This window comes from Plectropomus leopardus, chromosome 7 (genome assembly GCF_026936395.1).
Source record: "Plectropomus leopardus strain MGB_pleo_1.0 chromosome 7, ASM2693639v1, whole genome shotgun sequence".
Lineage (NCBI taxonomy): Eukaryota > Metazoa > Chordata > Actinopteri > Perciformes > Serranidae > Plectropomus > Plectropomus leopardus.
Genome location: NC_142182.1, coordinates 18,919,268 through 18,941,502, shown reverse-complemented (window position 1 = coordinate 18,941,502; position 22,235 = coordinate 18,919,268). Strand labels below are relative to the sequence as shown.

At 40.1% G+C, this 22,235-nt stretch overlaps 1 protein-coding gene across 1 annotated transcript; it reads left to right on the top strand.

Annotated features, from left to right (window-relative positions):
- The first annotated feature begins 85 nt into the window (after window positions 1-85).
- On the top strand, window positions 86-19,887 carry mmp15a (matrix metallopeptidase 15a). The gene is made up of 10 exons (XM_042496403.2): window positions 86-867; window positions 3,464-3,612; window positions 5,804-5,926; window positions 6,016-6,338; window positions 7,347-7,508; window positions 11,018-11,439; window positions 11,708-11,846; window positions 14,303-14,453; window positions 14,593-14,708; window positions 17,070-19,887. Exons 1-10 carry the CDS (start codon window positions 745-747, stop codon window positions 17,543-17,545), a joined length of 2,184 nt encoding a protein of 727 aa, XP_042352337.2. The 5' UTR covers window positions 86-744; the 3' UTR covers window positions 17,546-19,887.
- Window positions 19,888-22,235: the final 2,348 nt, after the last annotated feature.

The following is a 22,235-nucleotide window of genomic DNA, read 5'->3' as shown; positions in this document are numbered from 1 at the left end:
TGGTCTGGTGTGAGGAAGAGGAGGGCCCTCTTTCTCCACATGAAATCATTAGAAATCTGTGAGACACACTGCTGTCTGATGACGCTTTCAAAATACTTCACGCGTTTCCCTCAGCGTTAAAACGGAGACAAAAGTCGGAAATATTCGTTGGTGAAAACGATGCAGGTGAAATTTGAAAGCGTGTTACTTAACATCTGAAGGGTTTTGTTTTTTTGTGCAACATTTTGCAGATAGTTCAGAAACTGCGTGATTTAAGAAGAAACACTTTTTTTGTGTTAACTCTTCAGCTCGTATTTGCACACAGTGGAAGGAGACTTGTTGCTTCTTCTCTGCAGCTCCCTGCAGCTGCTGATCAGCCATTGTGGACGTCGGAAAAGGGCAAGGTCTAGTGTATGTGCCCGCTGGCTACAGTGTGTTAGCTGCATGCATGAAAGGATCTGCTGTATGAACACTTGAGTGAGCCATGAGGCTGCTGGCCCAGGACAAACCGGACTGCCTGCAACCGGGAATGGATTAGTATCATCTTGGTTTATGTTTTTCCGAGGGTTTGTAAATGCGTCTTTATTTGCGTAACATAGTTTGTGGCGATTTTTCTGATGCGCGAGATCCAAAAATGAGCAGATAGATCACTTGTTGCGGAGGTTTGTGATTAAATGTAAGAGGAGCAGAAGAGGAAAAACACCGACAGCACTTTGTTCTATATTCTGGAGGAGAAGGAGGTCGTTTTCTGCCACTGTATCTTCCATGAAGATGGCATCCAAACAACCCCGGACTCAGACCATCATCACATTATCGTCCTTATTGTCCCTGATCGTCCTGTGCAGCTCAGCTACAGATGTCCCAGAGGAAGAAGGCTTCAGTGCTGAGGTACACTCATGTCTGTGGGTCAGGATACAAACCACATTTTAAATGTAGATGGTCACAATGTTACATTTTTTTAGGAATTTTCATTTTCATTGTTTAGGAATTTACATTTTTCATAATGTTGCCACAAAAGTTTCTGAGGAAATCCTGTATTCAATTTAATATAATATTACAGCTCTCCATGAGCAGGTTATAAGTTCAAATCCTCATGTTTGTTTTGGTAAAACACAAAAGCATCAAGTGAGCTGTTGCTCTGCAGGGATGTCATTTGACCTTTTGACCTTTTTCCTCCAAATAACAGCACATGTGGTACACACATGTAAGAGCAACATTATGTATCTGTATCTCTCAGTCTGGGAGGCACGATAATATTGGCGTCTCAAGAGTATCGGCAGATATTGGCTTTGAAATTAGATATTGGAATTGGCCACCATGCTGATTTCTGCCTGTATGTATAGATAGATAGATAGCACATTGGATACTGGCAAACATCTAATATTGTGCATCCTTACTGTATCTGTCTGTGTAGTGTGATTGTATTACAAGGTAACACTCATCTGTTTGGTTGAAAAATTGGAAGATCATACTATGTGAAATTTAACAAATTCATGCTTAAGCATTTATTTGCATTAGACTTTTTTTTTAGCAGAATAAAAAATCTGAATAAACTTTTTATAACACTGTCACGCAGTATTAAACAGATAAAAGGACATTTTGAGTTAATGTATATCTTATTTGTATCATCTCTTAAGCCCTCATAACGGGTATAAACTGATAATGAATGATTGGCAACATTGTAATACATTTGTAATCATGTAAAATGGGTTTTTTTGTATTTTTTTTCATTGTGAATACTCTCGTGAGAACTGAGCAAATTCTATTTTCTGATTAGATTGACATTTTGAAAAAAGCTAGTCAGTCATTGTTTTGCAGATCACAAGTGGGTGTCAAGTCTTTTCACTCAAGTCGCCAGTCAAGTCCCAAGTCCTAAATTTTGAGTCGGGCTCAGGTGAAGGCATCAAGTATTTTCAGATCAAAGGCTCCAGGTCACGATTCACTGGTGTTAAAGTCCAAGCAGAGTCCAAATCCCATTTGATTTTGTCGAGTCGAAAGTCATGAAATTTGTGATTCAGGTCCAAGTCGTGACTTGAGTCCACACCTCTGGTTGACCTTTAGTTAGTGACGTCACTATGAGTTTTGAACATGAATATTTGTACAATTGCATAAACAGATAATGCTTTATAACCAGTGTTGGGGAGTAACTCGTTACAGTAATTAAATTACAAAATAAATGTGACTGTAATCAGTTACAGTTCCTGAGAAAAAATATGTAATTCAATTACAGTCAGTAATCAAAATGTTGGTGGTTACAAAGGGGTTACATACAAAAGAAATCTTTTCAGTAAAAAATGTATATATTAACTCAACATATACACTAAAACTAGACTAAAACATTAATTCTGTTGCTTTATCTTTTTGCCATGCAGGAACTACTTCTTTTGGCATATTTTTGGACAACGTGGCTCAGCAAAGCCGAATTTGAGTGCAGTATATATGCAACATTTATGTAATTAAAGTAGTTACATAATTTATGACATTTTAACAAGCTATTAGTAATCTGTAACCTATTACATTTTAAAAGTAACCATACCAGCACTGGCTATATGTCATGTAGTAACTGTTTACTGATGGATTGCAGTTAAATATTGTTGATGAATGCATCATTTTATCTGCTTATAATTACCTTCTTTGATATATCATTTGTGATGCATTTAAAGGTGTCAGTATGTCACAGTCTAGATTTCAGCTATATCCTACAGATGTATTGCTTTTTCCTTAATGTTCCTCAGGCACACACGTGAATACGCGCACTCTAACATTATTTGGTTTGGGACTTGTGATGCCATGCAGAAACTGTCTCTAAGGGTTAGGGTTAGGGTTTTTCTCTGCCTCTGTGTGTGCACACACAATGTGTGTTTAGCCCCTGGCTTGTGCTCATCCTGTAAATGCATGAAAGTATGAGTCCCATGATCCAGCTGTGTTAGAGGGCCTGTGCTGTTGTTTTTTATCTCTGCTGTCGAGGCTTTTTAAAGGGCAGAACTAAAACCTTGACAGAATTTTTCCCCCCAGGAGCCATCGCTCTGTTCGCCTGGCAACGTGGCTCAACACGCTCAATTTCACTGTCAGCAAACATGAAACAAATAGGGGAAATTCAGCACTGTCAGCCTTTTACCACCATTTGCAGTACACACATGCAGAGTTTTATATTTATCTTGTGTGCTAAAGTAGTGACATACAGATTAGTTATTGTCTTTTTAGTTTTCCTTTTTCCAGTTCTCCTCTCCTCATCTTGGCTGTCAGTGAGGAGAAGGCTCAGGAATGAGAGAGCAGGAATGTCGTAATGTTATATGGAAGCCATCTGGTTTCTATCTCTGCTTTCTCTTTACTTTTAACTCCTGAGATGCTCTCCAAAGTCATTAGTCAGTGGATTAGCATGAGTTGTCATACACACAAACACCATGCTTCACACGCACAAAAACAGATATGTGTTAAGTCAACTTTCCCCAAGCTAGAGTAACTCTTCGCTTCTTTCTCGCAGGCATGGCTCCGTAAGTTTGGCTACCTGTCTCAGGCGAGCAGCCAGATGTCCACCATGCAGTCTGCTCAGATTCTGTCCAAAGCCATCAGCGACATGCAGCGCTTCTACGGCCTCGAGGTGACAGGAGAGATGGACCCTGCCACCGTTATGTAAGCTCTATATTTTTCTGTAGCAGTGGTTTTTATTCTGTAGGACATTTGTCTCAAAAATTTGCAGCATTACTCAACATTTGTGCGCAGTGACCACAAACTGAATCCAGAGATCTTGTGGGATGTAGGAATTTGTTTTACATTCTATTTGCATTTTTAAAAAATGTCGCATTTTTATGCATTTTGTGTTATAGATGGAATGATGCATGGCCACAAATTTCAGGCCATCATCTGAAAACTCTGAGCAGCAAACCTCAACTCAACAACTAAACATCCTGAAGCTACTTATCTCAGAGCAATGGGTTTTTCCCATGACATAACATACTAATAACATAGTCACAGTAATGTTTTTGTATTACTAGGGGCTGCTGAAACAGTGCCAGCTCGTAATGACTTTTTATGCCCATAAGGTTTGGATTATACAGTAGTTCCCCTTTGCTTATATCACATCTTAACTAATGAGAGGCTATATAGTCAGGCTATAGTCAGGCTATTGTGTCATATCCTCACATTCAACTGGGACCTTGTATTAGACCTTTGTTCTCACTGTACAATGTGCGTGGCGTTTGTGGAAAAATGACAAGGTCTTTAAGGGAGAGTTTGAGGAAATAAGTCTTCTTGTTGAGAGTTAGGTGACTGATACCAATCTCACATCTATATGTTAAAGCTAAACAGCAGCAGCAGGTTCGACTTGCCTAACATAAAACTGTACACAGGGGGAAACAGCAGGCATGGCTCTGTGCAAAGGTGAGAAAATCAGCCAATACATAATAAATTAACACCTTATGTCTTGTTTGGGTAAGATGAACAAAACCTGAAGTGAAAAACAGCAAAGCTAGTTGTTTCCCAGGGGCAGCTTATCCATCAGTGGGCCCCTGGGCACAAATATGCAAAAGAACCCCCCCTTATAAAGGAGCAAGTGACACACACTTTATTGTCACATAGCCTATTTTTGTGTTGTTGTTTTGCATCTCTGTATAGTTGTAATGCATCTTTTTTGGGGGGGTTGTATCTCTTTTAAGTCGTTTTGTGTCTCTTTTTTGGTCATTTTGTGTCTTTTAGTGGTTGTTTTGCCCCATTTTGTAGTTAATATATGTCCCTTTTCAGTTCCTTTGCATCTCTCTCTGATCTTTGTGTGTTTCTTAGTGATCAATATGTGTTATTTAGGCCCATTCAGTAACCCCTCCTTACTGTTTCCTGTTGTTTCCAGTATTTGTGCTAAGCCAGGGGTGTCCAAACTTTTTTTTTTTTGAATGGGGGCCACATTATATAATGTGAAAATACCTGGGGGCCAGCTGCTTCTCACATTAAATGGGTTATTAAAAAAAATCACACACAAATGAGACTAATGCAACTGTTTCATTGTTCCATGAAAAAGTTTTCAACTTTCCACCATTCCTGGAAGCGGCAGTCCTCACTGTTGACTCTACACCTCTTTGCTGTGGCCATGTCTTTGAGTCTTTTTATAAAAACACATCAATTCTGCCTGCACAGTCCCTACTCGATGCATGTCTACAAACTCTGTGAAAGTCCTGTCATTGTGAGGTGAAGGAAAAACAAGCAAACTGATATTGGTTGATTAACCTACTGTATATTGTGTGGCGGGCCAGATATAGTATATTTTGAAAGGCAAGCCAAGGGCCATTTAAATTGGTTCCAGGGCCACAATATGTCCCCGGGCCAGACTTTTGACATGCATGTGCTAAGCTAAGTTAACCTGCCTCTGACTGTTGTACAGTACAGATATGAGAGTTTTCAGAATCTTCTAATTTAACGCTCAACAAAAAAAACTAAGTCGATTAAAATGTCAATCTCCTCCTCAAACATGACAAAATTGTTTTTTTCCTTATGGTTTAGTCCTTTTAACATTTTGTTTTTTCTAGGGATAATTCCTGAAAAAGGTATAAAATGCATTGGTAAGAACTGATTATTGTGCCATTTAAGTCCTGACTGAGAAAAAGGCTTTCCAGCTTTGTGAAGAGTTTGGACAAATGATTTGAAATTGCAAAATCTAAAACAGAATAAAGGCTGAGTTTATGGCCATGAGAAAATTGTCATAATATTACCTGTACAAGCTGCATTTGTAGAACCACTTTTTGCAGCTAACAATGTATAATGTGTGTGTGTGTGTGTGCGTGTGTGTGTGTCTGTGTGTCTGTGTGTGTCTGTGTGTCTGTGTGTGTGTGTGTAGGGCCATGCGTCGGCCTCGCTGTGGCCTCCCAGACAGAAAAGCGGATGAGTTAGAAGACAGCACGAGGAAGAAACGCTACGCTCTCACGGGACAGCAGTGGGGCAAAGACCACATCACATTCAGGTTTTTAAGACTGACACGTAAAAATAAGACAACAACAAAACACGATGTTTAACATACTAACACTGATGTGCTTTTACTTCTGTCCCCAGTATAATGGACCAGCACATCCCCTCCTCGCTGGGCAAAGAGCGTACGTATGATGCCATCCGCAACGCCTTTGAGGCGTGGAGACGGGTCACGCCGCTCACCTTTGAGGAGTTACCTGCAGAAAACAACCTCAGCACCAACAGCAGCCAGGCAGAGCTGGCTGACATCCTGCTGTTGTTTGCGTCTGGTTTCCATGGTGATATGTCATTGTTTGATGGTGAGGGAGGGTCGCTGGCACACGCCTACTACCCCGGACCAGGGATAGGTGGGGATACACACTTTGATGCTGATGAACCGTGGACACTGGACAACCAAAACCCCGGAGGTGAGTGGGTTGATTCTTCATCTCCTTGTGGGAATTGAACACGTGACTTTCTTGTAACGGGATAATCTCTCTAACCATTAGCTGATTATCTGTGGTCTTTACTGGTCAATCGGGCTGCAGTCTGAAAGGTTCACTGGGTACACGTCAAAGACTAGGAATGAGATTTCTTTGCCAGCTCGCTGAGATGCCATACTAATAAAATCGAACCAGCTGATTAGCTCGTTAGAATATTTTTTCAGGTACATCACCTTAGTAGTGTTTTCATGATTTGCATAATGATGGAAGAGTTCATATTGTTTCTTTCAGAAATGTTTAAGTTATACAACAATGTGGACTGATGACATAATACCTCTTTGATTCATTTATGACAGTGATACTCAACTTACAGCATGTGGGCCAAATCTGGCCCCTGATAGGGTGCCGGGTGGCTTCCCAACCATTTTCTGATTTACAATAAAAATACAGTGATTTAAACTGGGAAGTTTTTTTGTACTTTTAGTATACATAAGGTGATAGAGTGCATAAAACAGCACAAAATAAAGCTTGTTTAACAAAAAAAAGTGCCAGTTGAGGATCTTCAGCACCCCCAACAGAGGTCCTAGCCAAGCTCTTAATGTCCTAAAATGCTAGAAATGCTAAAATCAGAGAAACGTCTTAAAATCTTAGAAACATCAATGGGGCTGCTGTGACTGGCCACTGGCCGCCTATCATTTTGCAAAAGTGGCCCCTAAGCAAAACAAGTTGAGTATCCCAGATTTGTGATCTTTACTGTATGTCTAATCTAGTGAGTATCATTAGCTGGCATTGTGTGATCACTTGTAATTTTTGTTTGAAATAGGGATTACTCCTTTTTAAAAGACCTCTATTTGCAGTTTGCATGTACTCCAACTGACCTGTACTGTTAATACAAATTACAATGTAACATATTCTGTGAATGTATTATTATAGCTTTCGTTTTGACAGATATAGACACACAAGTGTTTACTACAAATATGTGTGCCTCTGCAGGTATAGATCTCTTCCTGGTTGCGGTCCATGAGCTCGGTCATGCTTTGGGTCTGGAGCACTCGGATAACCCCAGTGCCATAATGGCTCCTTTCTACCAGTGGATTCACACGCACAACTTCACGCTACATGAGGATGACATCAGAGGAATACAGTACATATATGGTGAGAGGCACACCCTTTACTGATAAATGTACTTGTGTACCTAAATGTACCTCTAGAACACGTTTACATGCTTTAATGTTAAAAAACAAATTATTTTCTTCTTACATGAAACTTGTCTGGAGTATTGAGAACAGTCTGAAGCCTGAGGTTTTTGCTTAAAGGGATTACTTTCACATATGTTTACCTCATTATTTGAAACTTTAGCCATGTGTAATATGAACATCCGACACCGTAACATTATATAGCCTATGACGGAAAATACAGAGGAGTACAATAGGTCCCTTTTAAAGCCACTTTCAGTAGAATTTAGACATGAACTTAACCCAGTGAGTCCTTTAATGGTAGCATTGTTCATGCTAACGCACCTGTTTGCTGCTCTGTAGTTAAGTCGATCTGTTCTTCAAGGCTGTGAAGTTCATTATTATCTACAATAAGTAAAATCTAAAATGTGTCCACAACTAAAATATTTTTGGCCTTACCAAGAAAAGTGAATTTTTATCATTATCTAGCCCTCGCAGGGACACAGAACAAAACAGTGAAGATTTTTTTAATGTTTTGGACTCAGACTCAGACTGCTGTGGCTCTAAAATCACAGTGAGGTTGACGTGCAGAATGTCAGCTGTAATTTGAGGTTATATCACACTCGCATCACATCTGAACATTTGTCAAAGGAGGCAAAGAAGCTTTGCACGCGCGCACACACACACAAACACACACACACACTACCAACCACACACATAAGCCATTGAAACATCACTCCAAACAGCATATCATGCATGCCGTTAAGATGCTCTCATGCTGTCCCTGCATGAATGGATGACATTATTATTAACTGACAGATGACATCTTTGTGTTTGTTCCTGTGTGTGTGTCCGTGTGTGTGTGTGTGTGTGTGTGTGTGTGTGTGTGTGTGTGTTTGCATGTCAGCCAGAGAAAGGGCCCATGTGTGTATTATAGTGTCCTGTATGTTCAGTATGTGTCGGTGTGTTTCTGCCATTGCCCTGTTATAAGAGCTATAATTACAGGCCAAAACACTCATTTGTCTCTAAAACTGAATACATAGATTCATAACAGACATTATTTACACTGATTGACTGATTTATGATTTCTCTCAGCAAAAATGTTTTTCACATGATTTATGTTTTCCTTTTTCTTTTTCTTTTGTCTCTTTAACTGTCCATTGTTTTGTCCTGGTCACACCTCTGGCATCACATAGAAGATAAAAAATACAGTTGAGCTTGGGAATGTTGTCTACATTTTAATTTACCCAGGAAACCCCCAGTCTTTCCATAACCACACAATTCTGGCCCACTGATACGCCTACGCTAGACGTCTGCACCAGAGTAAACTAGAGCTTTGGCAAAGTATATTCTGCTGCTGTAAATACTGTAAGGTAAATGTTTTGGCTGAAATTATACAGTAGTTCCCTTTATCAAACAGATCTAAATGACTATTCTAGAAAAAAAAGCTCTGATTGCATCTGAAAAAGGATCTGAAGAGTTTAAATAGAGACTAACAGCATAAACTTTGTTGGTAGAAATAAACATTTGAGTTCCTTTGTTGAAGTTTTTATACAAAAGGCCGATAGTTTTGCAGTTTTCTGCCTTTAAGGTCAAATTTCTTCGTCAGCTACTCATCTGTTGACTTACTTAACTATTCAGGTGAAAGACAGAATCTTGTAAGTGTCAAGAAATACCTATTACACTCCAATACTACTGTCAGTAGGGCTGCACAATATTTTTTATTTATTTTTTTTTTCCTATATCATCATTGTGATATCAACTTGCACAATAAACACATTGCAAAAGACTTTGATATTGTACTTTGAATATAACAGCAATGTTTTAAATATTATTTTGTCTGATATGTGCCATCCTCTTAAGTTTCTGGCCAATCAGAAAGAGCCTCTCATACAACATGAGGAAAGAGTGACAAGATGAATGCAGACAGAAGTGCGAATCCCTAAAAAATAGCCTCCGTTTGGCAATATTTTGGATACAGGAGAGACGATATTGCACAAGCACAGGTATTGTGCAAATCTGATTCAAGAACTGGGTACACTTTATTATGTTTATTTATCTCAACTTGAACCATTATTGCGATATTCAACAGCTTATTGCATATCGCATATTTTCCTTATATCATATATCATTTATTATATCTAGCCGTAAGTCTGTGTTTTCATGTGTAGTATGAAGCATCTAACAAAAAGGGCAGATTTAAAATGATGTAATGATCCCAAAACCAAAACTCTTATTCTCATTGTTTTTAATTAATGTATGAGTTTCCTTTAAACTTACTCTAAAATATATATATATATATATATATATATATATATATATATATATATATATATATATATATATAAAAATATATATATATATATTTTTTTACATTAACAATGGATCAAAGGAAATCATCCTATCTGCAGTTCCCCCAGCTCTTCACAGCATTTTAGCTCCTTTCAGCACATTGTTTTGATTATTCCACCTACGGCGTTAATCCTTTGGTTCATCCGCATCTTTTCAGGCCATAGCAGGCAGCTGTTTTCAGCTGACAGGCTTTAACAACCCACTGCACACTACCTGCCTAGCACTAAAGAGCAGACATATGACTTTAGTAATGAGCTGGTTGAGACCAAAACAGAGCTAAAAGCTGTATCATAAACTGAACTGCCTGGTTATGTTCAGGGGCTTTAATTTTGGAAAGGCGGTTCCCTCCATGGACATAGTTCCACTCTGTGCAGTTGTTAACTGTCATTTTTTGGCCTGTGATGAAAGTAGCCAACTAATAGGTCCTTCATCAGATAGAGAACATAACAAGGGTCAAAAATACATGATATTGTAAACTGAAGAGTCAATTGTGTGTGCGCAAGGAAAATAAGACACAGAATCAAACTGATTTGAGAATGCACACCAGAAACTGACTGCATAAACTGAGAAGAAAAACATAAGAAAGATTTAAGTTTACTTTAAGACACAAGAAAAAAGTCTTGTTACCGTCTGTAGATTAAACTGCAGGTTAAAATACTGCAAATGCTGAATTTCTTCATACACTGATAGCCGAGCCACAGGCCAGCATCAACCCTCATATATTCCTAAGCAGTGTTTTTGTCTCAGGGTAACTCAATTCATCTTCAAGCCCATCAGCTGTCTGTAGACATTACATAACGCACTGTATCTGTGTGTTTTTTTCTCTTAGCAACCAGCCGGGATGATTTTTCCAAAGAGCAGCAGCGCAGTCGCAGTGAATCAAGTGGCCTTATAGTTGCTGCACATAATGGAAAATTAGGTTTGCTTTGTGTGAGGGAGAGATAGAGAGGACACGAGGTAAAGGGAGGAGAGTCTACAAGAGATGATTAATGTCTAATGCCACACAGACAGACTGGAGAAATTCATTTCAGATTGTTTTTTGCAGTTTCCGTACAAATATGAGAGGACAAACAAACCATCTTAACTGTGGAAGTTTCTCTTGTTCTCAGTCAGAGCTCTCCATCTTTTCATTCTCAGGTCCCCCTCTCCCCACAAAAGCTCCACCCACTTCTCCTCCCGCCCCTGACAACCAACCCAATGATGACTCCCGCACCTCCCCTTCTCCACCCGAAGATGAACCCACCACCACTTCTCCCACCGACCCCCTACCCGAATCACCCAACCCGACCGACAGCAGCCCACAACCTCCAGCCCGGCCGGAGCCGAGCACCAGCCCCACACCCCCTCCTGTCCTGCCCATCTCCACCACGCCCGGCTCCCAGCCTGAGCCGGAACCTGTCACCCCACACGTCAGAAAAGATGTCCCTCCTCCTCCGCCACCTCCTCGGCCCCCTGCTCCTCCCCGACCTCCAAAGGTGCCAGACAACCAGATCCCAAATATCTGTGATGGGGACTTTGACACGGTGACAATGCTGAGGGGGGAGATGTTTGTTTTCAAGGTGAGAGTTACAGAATTATTGATCATATTTGTGCAGTGTTAAATTCAGGGTTTGCTCTCATTGGACAGCTATGAACTCTAATTTTCCACATTTTGTTGGTGTTTTTACAACCCCTGACCTCCATGAAAGCACATGGATAAATCTGTAAACTAACATGACCCGGCTTCGAGTCCAAACAGCATTCAACTCATGCAAGAGGAAATGAAGAATAAATCATTCCGATGAAAGACAACAAGATTAAAAATCATTATTTTGCTTGCTGATGCAGGGCCGCTGGTTCTGGCGTGTGCGGAGGAACCGGGTCCTGGATAACTACCCCATGCCAATATCTGTCTTCTGGATCGGCCTGCCCAGCGACATTGATGCAGCTTACGAGCGCCACGATGGCAAATTTGTCTTCTTTAAAGGTATGCCAAAGCTGTTTTACACCAATAAAACTAGTCACTTCCCTAACACAGTGCCCACATGCTGAGCAAACTGCGTGATGTGTTACGTCAAACCCCTCTTGGAAGACCATGCTGAGTTCTTTATTCTGGTTTAGCGCCTTGCTTAAGGGCACAGCAAACGGCTGGTTAGTTTCCGCAATGTTTCTCAGCTATTTTTCCCCCTGAGCGAAGCTGAAGCCAGCGTGGAGCTGTTAAAGAATGTGTTCATAAATACAAAATCTGCACTTTGATTTGAACCGGTCAGACTGAGGGGAAACAATGCAAACTCAGGATTTTTATTTTCCTCTTGCAATGTGATTTACGAGGATATGGTAGTAGTTCAACGCAGCTATAACTCTTAGTATCTGGCACACACACGCACAAATAAATATAAGACTGGAAGTTATGTGAAGAGAAAAATTATGATTCACTTTTTAAACATTGTGACCATATTGCTGCAGGTGGAGACCATTTAGAGTCTGTGTTTTTGCATGTGCGTGCAGCTCCATCCAGGAGTTTCTGTGTGTATTTGTGTGTGTTACTGAGTTCATTGGGTGTCTTGAATGACGCCTGTGCAGCGTGGAGGCTGTTGCTGGCCCAGTATGAGTGTCTCACTCCAGCTGAAAGGCCACATGAGAGAGGTGGAGGATTGCATCAGCCTCCTCTGCAGTGCTCCAGATGTGAACAGCTGCAGTGCTTTCACTTTTACAATGAGGCCGTGTGGTAATTTGTCACGCATTTTCAGGATTTTCTAAGCTTTTGATCATAGATTCTTTTTCATTTGCCGTTAAAGGTCCAGTGTAAAAATAAGACTAGTTTTGTTTCTGTTACGTTAAAATGAGCCGTTTACATCTACATACAGAGTGGTTCCTCTTCCACAGAGTCTATCATGTTGTTCTACAGTAACCCAGAACGGACAAATCAAATGCTGGCTCTAGACGTGGCCATTCTCGCTTTCATGTCCGCCACTCTGGTCGTCCTACATGCTTAGTTCTGGCACCTCACTGCTACATGCCCCTAAATCCTACACACTGGACCTTTTAAAGGTTTTTTGGGGGAGTTTTGCCGCAGCGTTGAAGGATAGAGTTTCTCACACGCTGCACAAAATGTAAAGCCGCTTAAGGCCGCTTATGGGTCATATTAACAAAACTGATGTGACTTGACCTACACATACTAATATTTATTGGCAGTTTATGTAAATGTGATTCCTGTTTTTTGTCACCATTCTTTCCCTTTATTTGTCACATTTTTTAGAGGTTTAACCTTTGAAACCTGGCCAAAATGGCCTGATTTCTTAAAAAAAAAAAAAACATGTAATGAAAGCAAAAAGCAATGAGCATCTTAAGCGGAATGACCCAGGATTAGCAAAAGTACAAGAAAATTACCTGAAAATTAGCACCAATCAAACAAAAATGAACAGCAGGAAAGTAAAAAAAAAAGGGAAATAACCTGTAAAAATAATTTTAAATATGTAATTATGATTATGATTATGATTATGATTATGATTATTGTTATTTGTTATTATTGATGTTATTATTATTATTATTATTATTAGTAGTAGTAGTAGTAGTAGTAGTAGTATTCTTTCAATACCTTTTTTAAAAATAAGTTTCTAAGTCTACTAATGTCATGCAGTTTGCCAGAAATGTCTTGCCAATTTCTTCATTTTTTTTCCCCATGTTTTGATTTCCCCAGAAATCAAACCAATTAGCTCTGTGTTCAAAGGTTTAAATACTTTTGAAAGGTGTCTAAATGCAGCACCGGAAAAGTGTCATTGATCCAAGTTTCAAATGGTAAGAGGAACTGCACAAGCTTATTTTGGGGATCTTATAGCGTCCTCTGCAAATAATACTGGGTAGACTATGCATCAAAACCTGCAGAAATGTTTTCACAGATTGATCCAAAATAATGTTGTGGACATAACATCATGTCAAAATGTTAAAAACAAAATATTTAAAGCATTTTAAAGTGGTTTGTACCAATTAGTCGAAACCCCTGTGCACAAACTTAGCTATTATAGCTTGTTGTAATTCAGCAGTGCTCTGGCAGTGGAGGTGGAAAGTGGCTAAAAAGTGTGTCCAAAGGTTAAGTTTAGAGGAAAAATTGGCTCCCACATGATGAAATCTTGGAAAATAAGTGTTATGCCCACCATTTCTACCTTGCTTGTCCTTTCTACTTTTCTTCTGGAGTGAGTAAACCCCATGACATATCCCACATGTTCTGGCCAACACTTTCTCTCCACATGCCACTGCTTTTTCTCCCTGATTTTCTTCTCTCCCTCATTAACTTGCTTATTTAGGCCAGTATCCAGTGGTGGACAGTAATGAAGTACGTTTACTTAAGTACTGTACATAAGTACAGTTTTTAAGTATGTGTACTTTGCTTGATTATCTGAAAAAAGACTCCACTACATTTGAAAACTTGTTTTGTCTCTGCAGATGATAGATATTGGGTGTTCAGGGAGGCTGATGTGCTGCCAGGATATCCGCAGCCTTTACACGAGTATGGACGAGGAGTTCCTGCACACAAGATTGACACAGCAATCTGGTGGGAGCCCAGTGGATACACATACTTCTTCAGTGGAGACAGGTACGGTATACCACAGACACAAACAAAGATACATGCAACATGATTTTAACACATTTAAAAAATAATGTTTGACTTTTTATATCTAAAATGGGCATTGCACGCCATATCAGTCTTTATATGTCTTATCGTCTTTTTGCAGATACTGGAGATACAATGAGGAGACCCGGACTGCAGACCGCGACTACCCCAAGCCGATCAGCAGATGGGGCAGGATCCCTCCTTCACCCAAAGGAGCCTTCCTCAGTGATGACGGAGGTAAATAATAACTTTGGATAAAGTAAATTTATTCGGAGGGACGAAATCGCCTCTGTTCTACGAGAATCTAAACAGACACCAAAATCTGTATTCCAGGCGTACTCAACTTCGTTTGCTTAGGCAAAGAAAGTTGGGGGCCAGTCGAAGCAGCTGCATACATGTGTCTAAGATTTTAGGACTTTTCAAGGATTGTAGGACATTTGTCTCATTTTAGGACATTTCTAAGATTATAGGAAGTTTTTAGGATTTTAGGACATTTCTCCGATTTTAGGATGTTTCTTGGATTTTAGGACATTTCTCAGATTTTAGGAAGTTTCTAGGATTTAAGCACATTTCTCAGATTTGAGGATGTTTCTAGGACTTCAAGGACATTGGGGCTTAGCCAGGACCTCTTTTTGGGGTTGCTGGGGATCCTCCACTGAAACTTTTTTGATAAACAAGCTCTATTTTGATGCTGTTTTATGCACTCTGGCATCCTATGTATAAATCAAAAGTACAAAAACAATTCCCAGTGTGAATCACTTTATTTATATTGTGAATTAGAACATGGTTAGGGGGCCTCCTGGCACCCTATCGTGGGCCAGGTTTGGCTTGCGGGCTGTATGTTGTTTCACTGCTGTAGTGTGTTGAAAGCATGGGAACAGCATGAGTGAGGAGAGATGGAGGGAGAGAAAGAATGAAAGGTTAGAGGGGTGAAATTGGGTGTGTGAGAGACAGAGAGGGAAAAAATTACATTTGAGACCAGTTAGGCTGGAGCAAGTAGAGCAGAGAGAAGGGTGAGGGGATGAGAGGGAAGGGAGGAATGAGAGCTCTGGTTTGAGGGTTGGCCCGTCCTTCCTTTAGAAATTAGATTTGTGGCAGAGCTGCTCTAAAGGCACTCAGTAACAGTCAGATCTAATCTCCACCCAAACTGCTCTAATGTCTCTGCACAATCCTGATTTGACCTGCAGAGCTGCATTTACGCCCAGAAATACTCTGCAGGAGTTTTTGCATCCTGCCGAATCTTAGTGCATGTACGCAACACACCGATTTGTTTAATGATTTCTTGTTGTTTTATATTTACACATTTTATGCAGTCTAGTATTGGACTTATCAGCCCCGGCTCTGCAGAGTTCCATGTGGTGCAAAAATGTGGGAATGTTGGGGCGAGTGCAAACGCTTAGCTGGTCTCTGAAGAAACATTCCTGAGTCTGCTTCTTGTTTGCACAAATGCTGAACTTAGATTTAACTTGTTGAGACAAATAGTACAGTAAATGAGATAGTCTTTACAAATGAAGTGACAAGTTGAAGAATTAGTGCAAATCTGTCACATTTTGGGCTTGGTACAAACTTCGCCTCCATTAATATCTGCCTCAGTCCTTTAATTTCCTTCACTTCAAACACAGTTGATCACACGGTGAACTGAAGGAATTATTAATGAGCTGAAAGGCAGCACGGCCTTTTTCAGTGTTTAGGCATTTAGCCTAACACTACTTAGAGTTACATGAAAAGATTGATATGACTCTCCTGTTTTTACAGTAAATATGAACCAACAGCCAGGGTCAGTTAGCTTAGCCTAGCATACGGACTGGAAAAAGGTAGGGATGTAACAAAACCGCAATCTGAATTGATATATTGATTTACTGATGAACAATCTAATATCATCTAGGCAAAGTGAAAACATACAGTAGATGAGTATTATTGTCTTTAAAGGGCCAGTGTAGGATTTAGTTGCATCTACCCCGTGTGCTAAGAGTGTGGGAGAACAACAGTGGCCAACACAAAACCATGATTGGTCCTGTCTAGAGCCCAGGTTTAGTTTGTCTATTCTGGGCTGCTGTTGAAACAACATGATGGACTCGCTGCTCGACCTGCTCTTTAGAGTTAACCAGCTAAAAAAAAAACCTCAACTATTCTTAATTTCAGGTGATTATAAACTAATAGAAACATAGTTGTGAATATCATGGACCATTACTGCCAATAAATGCACCTAAATCCTACAAACGGGATCTTTAAGCTACGCCTTAATTTTAAATTCCCAATGCAAGCCTGTGTCACCATTTCTGTCCAAGCACACCTCCATCCTAATCATTCAAACAGCTGCAACTACTAGGACAAGTGAAGTGTCCTCATTGTCCTGCTGTGCACATCAGAACTAATGCCGTAAAGCCTTTGTGTTGTTTTAAGCAGCTCCAGTTTTCACTACATGCTATACCTCTAATATCCCACCTGTTGACCTACTTCTATGTAGTTGTCATTGTCACTCCCCACCTTCAGCTGTGCTGAGTATAATATTTCCTTGTGGCCAGTATGAAGATATTCTACAGTAAATTCACACACTAATCGACTGCACGTAATCTCATTTATTTCCCTCTCCTGCAGCTTACACCTATTTCTACAAAGGCACCAACTACTGGAGGTTTGACAACCACAAGACAGAAGCAGATAAAGGCTACCCTCGCTCCATCCTGAGGGATTTCATGGGCTGCATGGGCGCCCCTCACCCTAAACCCGACACAGACACTGAGCAGGAACCAAAAAACAAACCAAACAACCCTTCAGACCGAGGCAGAGATGAGCACAAAGAGCCGGACAGGGGCCAAGACAAAGACACCAGCCCAGAGGAAGACCAAACCTCTAAGCCTGACAGCGCAGAGGACGAGGACAAAGAGGTGAACGTGGTGGTGACGGTGGCTGACAACGATTCAAAGGTCATGACCCTGGTCATGGTGATTGTTCCTTTGGTCCTCATCCTGTGCATCCTAATCCTAATCTACGCTATCCTCAGGACTCTGCAGAACAAAGAGACACCGAGGGCTTTGGTGCACTGCAAACGTTCGTTGCAGGACTGGGTGTGAGGCACAGACTTAGAGGAGATAGAGCAGGTATTCATCATTTGTCTGGACAGTATTTGGCGTCAAAATTTGTACTTATGGAGCTGTGGAAAGAAGCTTTTACGCAGTGCGTAAGTCTAAGAAAGCCGAGGATGAGTCAAAATTTTGGGCCCTGTTCATTGTGAGAACTTTTATTGCTCATGTGAAATAATGCAAAAGTGGTAAAGTCTGTGCCTGTGGAGCTACAATGTACTTTTTCCTCAACTGGCCTATAAGTTTTTCTCCTTTGCCTCCCTTTGTGCCTTCAAAATGTCTGAAAAATACCTCTATTTTTTTAGAAAATCCCATTACAGCATAAAAAGATGTGTCAGCCACCAACTGTGTACTATAGAAATCACTTGACACGCTAAGAATGTCCATTTCTATCAATTCTAATTGTACAGAGGAGGGACTGATGATTTATTTGTAGTATAAATGCAAAGTCGATAATGCACATACATTATACATTAGCACACACACTGTACATAAACACAAACATGAGTGCTTGGAGCTTTGAAAACAACTTATACAAAAACATTCATTATTACGAATAAGTCTTCCATATGCTTGACTACGGTGCCTCAACCAGTCTCAACGTTTCCTTTGTTTAGAATTTGCACTTTTGATTCTGTTTGTTGTCGTCTTTGTTTTGCTGAGGTTGCTAAACTTCAGATATGTGTGTGTTCATGTTTATTAAACACACACACTAGCAGAAGGAGCTCGTCCTCCAACCAGCACAGGAATGTCAGACAGCTGTGTGCGTCCATCTCCCACTGAGCCCATTATGTCTGCCCTGCCTCTCAGACACACACACACACACACACACACACACACACACACACACACACACACACACACACACACACACACACACACACACACATGCACCGACATCACATGATCTCCCAAAAACCCCTTACTGCACTCAATGTGTGCATGCATGTCCACACATACACACACACCAATACATAAAGACCACATAGCGAAACAAAGGCACATAGAGTTTTTGCACAGACACAAGGGCTCCAGCCTCCCCTCCTCCCACCACAGCAACCATAACAGTTCAGACTACACCACTAAAAACACACTCCCAGCGGACACATATTGATATACGACTGGTGCCAGGGCTTGGATGAAATGCAAGAAAGGGGGGATTTATTCACACTTCACGAGAAGAAAGTGTTGCCGTATTTCTACAAACTCTGTCCCTCTGAGATCAACCTGTGAAGAGTAAAACCATAGCAGTGGTATCCGTTTTTTCTCTATCTCCTCTTCTTTTTTTGTGCTAAAGCTAAATAGAGTTGAAGCTAATTAACTGCACAAGGGAGAAGCCTGCAGGCTAGAGAGGAATGGGCCGGGTCTGGTTTCCATTAAGCCCACATGCTGCTGATTTAGTGGTGTCAGGCATGAGGAGGGGGGAAGAGGGGAGTTGGGGAAAATGTAAAAAGAAGGAGGTATAAAAAATAGTGGTGGGGAGTAAGAGGGAAATGAGAGAGAATGAGATGACGAGGAAACAAATGAAACTGGGGGAGGCACAGATTGAGGAGGGGAGAGGGAGAGCTCTGCCAGTATTTCCTTTCCAGTTTTCTCTGGGAAAGGAGGAGCGAGGGAAAGAGGGAGGAAGGATCTTGGGGAGGGGCAGCGCTGGCGTTGCGCCTCCTGACCTAGATTGGGACATTAAAGTCCACTCCTCCTTTTCAAGTCTTGTTGTTTTTGCTCCACTTGTTGTCATGATCCGAAGATGACTTCCTCTGCGACCTCCTCCCTTTCTTATCTATCTGTCTCCACTCTTTCTTTTGTTTTCCATATTGATTCTTTTTTTCCCTCTCTTTTTTTTGTTTCTTTTCTTACCCCTCATCTGCGCTCCCAGATGTATTAATTTCCTTCTCCACTCTTCTGGAAAGTGAGCTCAAGCATTTAAAAAGTACTAAATGCACAGAAACATCTGCAGAAAGTGTCCGTTGAGTCTCCCACTATCCATCTGTCTCTGTGTAAAGCCACTATTTACATGCTACAATCATTAACCTTCGCTTCACGCTTGTGCCTATATTTTGTTTTCAATGTGCCTTTTTCTGTGAATATTTGGGGGGCTTTTTTTTCTATAAATAGCATGAGGGAAGATTTTTGAAAATGTCTTTCTTCTTTTTTTACTCTACTTATTCTCATTTGTAGTTTTGTAAATTTTGTTTCTGTGCAGGTTTTCCCTGAGCAGCAGTAGATTATTACAAAGATGTTGTTGATGCATGCAGGGCATGTTCTGTAAGGCCTGTGCACTCATGTGTAGAGAACGTTAAATATTTCACAATAAAACTCACAGGTAAAAGCAATACGCATCTCCTGCAGTTTTTGGCTTCATGTTATTGTAACTACATACTTTTAACCTGCTGTGCAAATATCAAGTTCAAGGAGTCAGTTCTACTTTTGGCCACAAGAGGGGATCGTTGCCTCTAAAGTGTTGAAAACCAGAACTTGTTTTAACACTTTCAGGACAATATACACACCATAATGATAAACTAAAAAAAAAAAAGAAAAAAGTAAAGTACACATACTCAACCACTCTAAACTGGTGCAATTTGGACATAATTGTACTTCAGTGATTTCTATGTAATCCTTTATTTTAATACTTTTTAATTCAGCTCATATATTTGTTATAGAGAAATACTCTTCATGTTTTTATTCTGCGACATATATCTACAGCTGGAGTTACTTTGCAGATTAAAGAAATATTTAACCCCACAATAATCATTTGCACATCAATTACTCACCCCAGGTTACGCTGAATTCCTGAAATGACTTTGATTTACCCACATGCCTCCACAGTTAACAAAGAGGCGAACAACAGAAAAAAAATCTTGATGAATTAAAGTTATAGAAGACCACATATAACAACAGCAAAACTATATCAAAACATCTATTTGCAAACTCTCACACAACTCAGGCAATATTATGTTAAATTCAATTTATCCAGTGTCATGCTCAATACTTCCCAAACACATGTTTTAAGATTTTGCCTTTACTCGACAAGACAGCATTAGCGTGAAAGAGAGAGAGAGAAGGGATAACAAACAGCAAACCTTACTATATAAAACACTTTTGTATTAATAGTCTGCATTAATCTGTATTAGTAAGATTTTAGAAAAAAATGCATGTGTTTAAGAAGTACTGAGCATGCAACTAAAAAAAAAAGTAAATCTGGATAATACTGCATGAGTTGTGTGAGTTTGTAAATGAATGTTTAGATATCATTTTGCTGTCATTAAATGCTGACCCCGTTTACTTAAATTCATAAAAAAATGTCTACCTTTTGAATTATGCAATTAAAACAAAGTCTTCTTCACTAAATCAACATAACACAGGGTAAGTAATCCATGTACATATGGTCATGGGGGGGTATTTAAGATTTTTCATCTGTGAAATATGATGCATGTTTATAGATTACGATATCAAACAGTTTATCATTATAAGTGATTTAAATATCAGTTATGTAACAATATAAGTCTCTCAAAGTTGACAAATTTGTATGATGAGAATTTTAATTTGCTTTGAGATCAACTTTGAGATTAACTTTTACATATAATGGAGTACATTGTGGTATTTCTACTTTCCTTGAGTAAACAAACCAACAATAAACAGATGCGATGTGTGTTTGTGTGTGTGTGTGTGTGTGCATAAGACAGGGAGAGAGAGAGAGCACCTCCCTGCACTCTTTATGTCAGAGGTAATCAGGATTAGCTTCCATCACAGATCATCCACTACAGCATTACCTCTGCATCTGCTTTCTCTTTCATCTACTCTGTTTTTCTTTCTGTTTTTCAATCACATCTCTTACACTATTGAAATCCACTGTTCTTTTTGATCTCTTCTACAATAAATTAAACATTTAACCCAAAATAGAGTGCGAAGAAACATGGTTTCCTGCAATATTTCCCAAGAGTTAGAGACCATTGTTCAGTTTGTAAACTCCAGCTCTGCCTCTCCCTTTGCCCAAATTGCCCTATGTCCCATCGCCAGATGTTCAATTAGGATTGAGGCCGCTACGGTGCAGCCATATTACAGCCATGGGCCAAGGGTCTGTGTCATGGACTTGTTCTCGCAGCTTATCCCCTGCTGAGCTCATAATGGGATCTGTCGACTTCCTCCTACCTCATCAGCACCATAAATTGTTCTGTAGTTGCCACTCTCAAACACAATACCTGGCCTCACCTGATGCGCTGAGATCTATCTGCCTGTCTGATCGGCTGAACGGTTTTTCACCTGTCTGTGGATTTTTGATTACCTGCGTGTTTGTCAAATTTAAATTTACAGTTTACCATGACGGATGGTTGTTTGCTTTGATCCCCGTTAACTTTACAATTTCTGCAGTTTATTCTTTCATTGTTACAATACTGGCCATTGCATTAAATGTGCCGTGTCCTGTTTATCCATCAGTAACAAGGGCAGTCCTGGTTAATCACTGTCAGGCATCGTGCCATGCATTCAACGATCCTCTCATCTGTCCATCTGTATCTCGATGCTCCTCCTTCTTTTTTCCCTTTCATTTTTTTTTTTTGGACATACTGTTGTCTCCCATTAATCCATCGCGCTACTTTCCTTTCTCCATACTCACAGGCAAATAGTTGTGGGAAAAGTAGGCCATGGATCTGAATTATAAACAAAGTAGTGTAAGAATACCACG